General features: G+C 37.4%; 1 protein-coding gene across 1 annotated transcript in view; it reads left to right on the top strand.

The window, feature by feature from the left end:
* Positions 1 to 6,580, top strand: part of LOC117316739 (FMRFamide receptor-like) — a 52,320-nt gene extending 45,740 nt beyond the window's left edge. Inside the window, exon 2 of the mRNA XM_033871500.1 lies at positions 1,129 to 6,580. Coding sequence (XP_033727391.1) covers positions 3,198 to 4,544 — 1,347 coding nt within the window. The 5' untranslated portion in view covers positions 1,129 to 3,197 and the 3' untranslated portion in view covers positions 4,545 to 6,580. The remainder of the gene's footprint in view (positions 1 to 1,128) is intronic.
* The last annotated feature ends 2,145 nt before the right edge of the window (positions 6,581 to 8,725 follow it).

Raw genomic sequence — 8,725 nt, forward strand, 5'->3', positions numbered from 1 at the left:
GTCACACCTTGTTGATATAGTAGTAGTGGCTATTTTTTATTTCTTTTAATAATAACCAGAAGCTGACGCCTGTGATATAACTAAGACTTTTAATAAATTACAAAAATAGAAAGTGATAACAACCATGCTTTGTCACTTACACTCACGTGACTCCATTCGACTTTGTCAGTGTATCATTCCTAACAAACAATTTGTCAACATAAACATGTATTCATAGAATAGTTTTCAGTATAGGCTCGGGAGACGCTATATCTTAAACCCATTTCACTATAAGAAGAAATTCTCCTTTAAAGAATGTGAAATCTACTGTTATAGTCACATTAAAATGTATATAATGACGGGATTCTGGGTAGGTCTTGTAAAATATACATGTAGCTTAAACGAGTATGATATATATGGCATGGAGGTAGAATCTATATCCTTACAAATATTATACAGCTGTATAATTTAAATGCATTGGTTGGGTAATCATCCGATATTACATTAGATGATCGAGAATTAACGATGTGTTGTAAGGGTGTATATGGGTTAAATAACAAGGTGTCTTTGATCAAACACAATTAATAGTTTGTGTTAAATGTTTTAATATTTGTTCCAATACTCCTTTTGTGTCTATGTTCATTCATCGGTATATCATCATTTGTAGTTTTATTTCCACTGAAAAAGTTTCGTTAGTGCCCTCTCGACCAATCCCCATATATACATCTGATATTTATATAGATAATTCGGACCTCATACCTGTATTTGGATAAGTTTTAAGTTACTAATATACACTACATTTTAGAGTCTGATTTCACACAAACACTAGACGTCTACAGAAGAGATACAGATTTACATGTACTCATTGTTAAGACGCGAGTATACGAACCTTAACAACGGAAAGAATTTGTAAAGGTGTTGTTGGTTACATCACCGAATGTGACACGCTCTGTCAGCCTAATTGGGTATCAAGGAAGACGTGCCGAGGGATAAATGTAGCCTGGGGTTTTATTGACATGTAAAAAAAATTCTAGGAGCCCTTGATGATTGATTTCATTCTGTTAATATCAAGATATTTTATACATCTTTGTCGTTAATTTACCGACAATATTCGGTTAATGATGCATATTTCTAATTTTATATTTTCAGAATCAGTTCGACGTTTCACAGAACTGCTCGGCTCGTCATCCTCCGGGAGACGATGTTTTAGATGCTGACACCCATAACCGTAATGGTACTAACTGGCGACAACTTTAGACGAGGAATCCGCCAAGATCCTGTCATGAAAAGCTTGTAACTTGCAGAAATATTAGTTTTTTAACCAGCGCTCCGAACGGATTTAATCTTAGTTTAATTGGAAACTTCATTGCCATACATCTTTTGATCACATGTGAATATTGTTGAAAACAAGATAATAAGACTGACACTGGTGTGTTAGGTCACGTGTGACGATCGATTTACTTAAATTACTGGTCGACACCCAGAGGCAGGTGTGTGATTTATGTTCCAGTCGTCAGTGTCAGTGATAACAGTGTATTTAAGGTACCGTGACGTCTAGCTCAAATCTCACTCACAATAGTGACTCCATGCTACATACGAGCTGTGTTAACTACGAATCACTCAGCGGAAGTAACCCTAGTGGATATAAAACAGGAACTATCCCAGGAGAGAGTTATCGGTCTTCACCGGAAGTAGTTCTAGTGGATATAAAACAGGAACTATCCCAGGAGATAGTTATCGGTCTTTACCGGAAGTAGTTCTAGTGGATATAAAACAGGAACTATCCCAGGAGATAGTTATCGGTCTTTACCGGAAGTAGTTTTAGTGGATATAAAACAGGAACTATCCCAGGAGAGAGTTATCGGTCATTTACCGGAAGTAGTTCTAGTGGATATAAAACAGGAACTATCCCAGGAGATAGTTATCGGTCACTCAGCGGAAGTAACCCTAGTGGATATAAAACAGGAACTATCCCAGGAGAGAGTTATCGGTCACTCAGCGGAAGTAACCCTAGTGGATATAAAACAGGAACTATCCCAGGAGAGAGTTATCGGTCATTTACCGGAAGTAGTTCTAGTGGATATAAAACAGGAACTATCCAAGGAGAGAGTTATCGGTCACTCAGCGGAAGTAACCCTAGTGGATATAAAACAGGAACTATCCCAGGAGAGAGTTATCGGTCACTCAGCGGAAGTAACCCTAGTGGATATAAAACAGGAACTATCCCAGGAGAGAGTTTTCGGCCATTGACCGGAAGTAGTTCTAGTGGATATGACACACGGGAATAAGTGCAAAAGACGGTTATCTTCACTAACCGGAAGTAAGTTTAGCGGATATAACACAGGGAAATCATTTTATTATATCCAACGGTTGTAAAACTTGTCAAAATATTTGGATTTAATCTGTATTCAATATTTCTGTATTGTGTATTATTCGTGGCGTTTGTTTCCTGGATTATGTTCACTATCTACACTCCGTGGATTACCGACAGTGATGGATTATACCAGTCCTGTTGATGGGAATGTTAGTGTCTGATTTCTACACTCCGTGGATCACTGACAGTGATGTCAATAATCTGTCTGTGTGGACACCTGGCTCCCGTTACGGACGATGTCATGGCAGTTGTATGTGGGTAAGGATTAACATAAATTATAATTATCCCATAGCTGTTCGCGTTTCAATCATTGTATGGAAGGATGACGTAGCTCATATATAACTGTAAAAAAAAACACTTCCGGGATCAGTTGTTATTTCAGTCGATGACATTGGAGAATTAAAGTCACTTTTGATGCTCAAGTAGTTTCTATCCAAAATATTTTTTTCATGGAATATATAAAATACGTGAGACAAATCAAACAACACCACATAAGCGTTCGGAACTACTGGATTAGTGACTGTACTGCGTGACGTGTCGAGTGTACAATGACAGGCTATTACATATATAGCTTGTGACTTTTATATCCTAGCCACAATGGGTATTAATCGGTATAAAAAGTCGTGGTAAATTGTGGAAGTATTGGATTGATAGAAGAAGGATTCACGTGGAAATATTGGATTGATAGATGTAGGATTCACGTGGAAGTATTGGATTGGTAGATGTAGGATTCACGTGGAAATATTGGATTGATAGATGTAGGATTCACGTGGAAATATTGGATTGATAGATGTAGGGTTCACGTGCTCAGTATCTACCGACACCAAATTCTCCTGACATAAGTATGTCGGAGAACAACACAATGTCTATCTTCAACATTTCACTGACTCCAGCAAGTCTTCCACCAGCTTTGGTGGAGCCGGATAATAGTGAACAACTCCGGATAACTCGATTGATTGTCCAGAATATCCTGGTTCCTCTTGTCGTAGCTCTGGGGTTAACGGGTAACATTCTCAGTATCATTGTTCTTACTCATCGTTCCATGCGGACGTCGACAAATTGCTATCTCGCAACATTAGCCATATTTGACACGCTGTATTTGCTCATGTCTTTCTCCCTTAGTTTCAAACATTACGGCGATCTAGGAGATGATCGTGTTTATAAATACTGGTTTCCCGTGGCACGTGTTCTAACGGATATGTGTGGAAATGTGTCTGTTTGTCTCACTGTGACATTTACGGTAGAACGATACATAGCGGTATGTCTCCCTATGCGAGGTCACGTGATATGTACTCCAGAACGGGCGCGGATTATAGCGACGCTTGTTGTCCTTTTCGCTTTAGCGTCAACGTCACCGGAATTCTTTGAATGGGAAGTGTCAGAGAAAGTTGTGAATAACGTGACGACTGTTGAAGTAACTGACACGGAATTCGGGAAAAGTAGCGTTTACAGAGTGGGGTATTACTGGTACCTCGTTGTCATGTTTACTTTTGTTCCTCTTTTGTGTATTTGGACTTTTAATTCAATTTTGATTTATACAGTTTGGAAAGCGACGATGTTACGTCGCCGAATGACACAGGTCGTGTCCAATCGGACGCACGGAGAACGCCAACAAGGGGAACAACAGAGGATTACTCTTATGTTAATTAGTGTCGGTATCGTATTCATAGTCTGTCAAATTCCTTCAGCCTTCTTAATTATATATAACGCTTATTTAGAACATGCTGATATCATACCAACAAGAGCCGAAATCAACAGTATGAGAATCGCTGGTAATGTGACAAATTTACTTTTACTGCTGAACGCCGCTATCAACTTCATGTTATACTCGGTGATGAGTACCAAGTTCCGTCGAGTATTTTTACGTGTTGTATGTAGACCCTGTTATGGACAGAAAAACAAATTTAATTGCACAGAGTATAGTTACATTACAAATCAAACATCTACGAGACGTTGTTCACACTTCCGGACAACATACGATAATCGGATACACAGGGACGACAATTTAACTGCTTCACTCGGGACACTTCTTCCTCAAACAAGAGATAATAGAAGAAGTTGGTCACCAGGACGGAGTGTAGGAAACCTTCGGTACTCTTCAGATTCTTTGCATTTGGCTACCACACCAACTAAAAGTGTTCCAAATGGTCGTTCTAGGAGCAAAAACAGCATGTTGGATACAAACATTTGACAACACAAGTTCCATAGATCTATCTATAAATAGAATATTCAGCTGTCATCAAATGTTCTTTCTTTTTTTTTCTGTTGTCATGGATTTGAAATTTGTAAACAGAACGTTAATATGCAACGATAAACGAACAAAATTATATTACGTCACGGATTTTGTGGTGACCATAAAGATAAATGTGTGATACATGTACGTCATGATTACGGAGGTGACTACTATAAGACTGTTTTGGTGTATATTTAAAGATATGTACATGTAACTCGATATGTTAAATCATATATTTCATATTAGTGAATCCTTTTTCCATTATTATAATATAATTCTGTAGACTATAAAAATAGGTATTGATACCAAAATGGTCAAAAAAATGTGTTGGAATTAATATCTACACCAAACAAATCAACGACACCAAATTAGAAAATCAAGTCCCACATTAGCAACTATATTTTCAAACATTTTTACACGATTTTAATCAAACAGATATCCATCACATATACATTCCGGATATGACGTCACGGATTTAATCAGTCGATCACAATTCCTCACTGCGTTTACTCCCCTATGATAACAATGTATGAGAATCATTCATACATGTCAGCAGGTATTTTGAAATACATAATTCAGGTCAATATAACACGATGACGATTCATAGTCCTCAGTTCCATTGAGAACACAGGAGTCATATCTTGTATTATGTACATGTCGATCGTAACGATATATAATTAAAATTGTGACACTTTGCTTATATTTTTCTGATGTAATTTATTTCGGTAACATCGTGTTGATTTTGGTGTCCTTCAATCATATATATACTCTACATTTCATGTGCTACTTTTTATCGATTGTGTGTGATGTTTTGTATTTTGTCAGTTTGGAGTATGAAATGTCCTGTCTACACTGGATATTGATTAATCCCGGTCTATTTTTATATATCAAGTATCCAGTTTAAAGCTGATGATATCAAACACGATTTTCACCAAGCTGAACTCCTCGGGTGCGCCTCACACAACATCCCAGATGTGATAGGTATTTGGATTAATGAGGAATTCAACCATGTTCCCGAACGACGCGGGGAAAATATCGGTTGTATTTTACGAATAATCGCTTTTTAAGAAAAATTAAATGAAGCTTTAAACTGAATACATGTATAAAAGAGGAGAAAGCCCCGGTCAGTACTGTCATTGACTGCAGAGTCAAATTCAACGTGATGTGGCTTGAGTTATATTGGAGGAGTTACGAGGTGATTATAAATTCGTCAGTTCGGAACTGATTGTTGAAGTGCCCCGTTTATGTTTAATGAAAAACCCCGTGATTATTCACTGTGTCCAGTCTATGTTTTATGATACACCTCGTGATTATTTCCCGTGTCCAGTCTATGTTTAACGATACATCACGTGATTATTTACTGTGTTCAGTCTATGTTTAACGATACATCACGTGATTATTTACTGTGTCCAGTCTATGTTTAACGATACGTATATACATCACGTGATTATTTACTGTGTCCAGTCTATGTGTAACGATACATCACGTGATTATTTAATGTGTCCAGTCTATCTTTAACGATACATCACGTGATTATTTACTGTATCCAGTCTATGTTTTATGATACACCACATGATTATTCACTGTGTCCAGTCTATGGTTTACGATACACCACGTGATTATCCACTGTGTCCAGTTTATGTTTTATGATACACCACGTGATTATCCACTGTGTCCAGTCTATGTTTTATGATACACCCCGTGATTATTCACTGTGTCCAGTCTATGTTTTACGATACACCACGTGATTATTCGCCGTGTCCAGTCTATGTTTTATGATACACCACGTGATTATTCGCCGTGTCCAGTCTATGTTTTAAGATACACCACGTGATTATTCGCCGTGCCCAGGCTATATTTCATAATGTACAATTGTATCAATCATTATTCAATCGCCATTTTAAAGCTGATCGTTAAAGTGTCCGGCCTATGCTGTATTATATATTCCCCGTGATTATATACTTTATCGAGAAATTAAAGACTATTTTCTTTTATCTCACTTTTCGTTATTTCTTTACCAAGACAATTATTTAACAGATTGAATGATTTAAATAGCAATATCATCATCATTGGCTCTTCTCCATGACATCTCCACGAAACTGCATTTCCGTTAAAGCCATATACTCCCGAAGAAACATACATCAATGTTTAGATTTTGAGCTTTTTACAGTTTTCCGGCATACCACATACCTAATAGACTATCGTGAATCAGAAACTGAAAGAAAATGTGTATTTATGAAAGTATACTACATAAATAATAACTGTGGCTGCCGGACCAAGTCTTTCTGAAAATAATTCCCACAATGCAACGGCGGGTTTTACAGTCCATACAAAATGGCGGAACGCCGAAATCGTAGACCTCGGAAAACGCAGACAGGTTCTGCCAAAAAAAGTCGCAAACATGAGTGGAATCGGCAAAACCCGAGTATTTCCTTAGGAAAGGAAATGTTGGAAGTAAGCGAGAAAAGAAAAGGGAATAGACTCGAATTCCGATTTTGCCGGACGTCTATTGGATTGCTAGTTAGCTTTTGAACTTTGTCAACTTCACCGATCTAAAACTATCGATGTTTTGTTATATGCATATTACTACATTTTACAATTACGTATTCAAATGTAAACTATGTTTATTTTGTTCAGTTAGTACGTGAATATTCTGTTAATATGTTTGAATGAAAGCATTATTAGGCAACGTTCACGTATGCTCGATATGTAAACAACGGCCATGTGTGTAGTTTATATGCAGCGCACGTTGTTATAGCCTCGTCCTCGGCTCCGTGACAAATCTCGCGATAAATAGATAGATAGATAGATATCTTTATTTCCTCCAATTGCATGAAGATTACAGAACATATTAACAGGAAAACAATAAATTAAGAAATGAATAATTGATATGAAAGAAATTGAATCCGCCATCGCTTAAGTATTGCGATAGCCTAATAACTCTATTCCGTTGAGCGTTTCTTTTACATTTACATTTATATATTACAGTATTTCAAATAAATATTTGGTCATTTTGGCGATACTGATGGAATTCAGCAACATAAATTGTTCCCACGCATCATCGTCTATTTCAATAGTATCCCGGCTTCCTAGGATCACCTTTGTCATGCTAGTCTCGTCGAGGTCGGCAAACATGACATAATTTGCAGTTCCCAGGACATTGACGACGTTGTCTAGTAGCGAATCTCTAGTTTCCTGTAGTTTACCGCACTGAATAATAAAATGAGCTATAACGTTACTGCCACGCTGTCCACACAATTTGCATACAACTATTTCTTTAACATGGAGATATGAGAGTTTAATCATCTCCGCTAGTTTCCAAGTATATGCTGGGTGTTTTTCTCCTAATATATAAAGCGGATGTAACGTCAGGCTCGTGTGGATGTCCGAATATATGCTTAGCTCTTGTCTTTCAGTTAGAACTTCTTTCCATTTGGTTTCTTGATGAAAGTGGATAACATTTGTTATGAATTTTTTCCAGCTGGTTTTACCGATTGTGTCTCCATAGAAGAAAAAATCCTCAAATAAAATACTTAGTTGATATTTGCGATGTATCCCGACGACATCGGGAATAAAACCTGTCGTAATGGTTTCATCTACTATGAAGTCACACAAGCGGGCATTAAAGATCCTTTTCCAGATAAAATTGGGATTCCCCCTACTTAAGCGATTCCAAAACAGCAATTTACATTTGTCAACATGTGATTGTATTTCCCATAATCCCAAGCAGTTGATTGTCACACATGTGGGAGAGTCGAACTCGAAGCCTTGACATCGCCTTGCCACTTTCCGTTGTAGTATTTCAACATCTGTCCATGTTGTTGACCGACAAATATTGTTCCACAGTTCGCACCCGTATGTTAGAGACGGTAGTAGGATATTCTTCCAGATAATTACACTAAGCGCTGGGGACATTCCATTTTTGTGTATGCCTAAACCGATCATCGAGTTAAAAAGCTTTTTAACCTTTTCCATTTGCTGACACACACATTCGTCACTATTGAGCATTGTAGTCAGAAGAAGTCCAGCATAGGTAACGCCATTTTTATATTGGAGCTGATTGTGCCCAATGTAGAAGGGGGTTTTGGGTACAAATTTTTGCCTTTTCTTCGATTTTTCAAAAATAACAATTCCACTTT

Source organism: Pecten maximus, chromosome 18 (genome assembly GCF_902652985.1).
Source record: "Pecten maximus chromosome 18, xPecMax1.1, whole genome shotgun sequence".
NCBI lineage: Eukaryota > Metazoa > Mollusca > Bivalvia > Pectinida > Pectinidae > Pecten > Pecten maximus.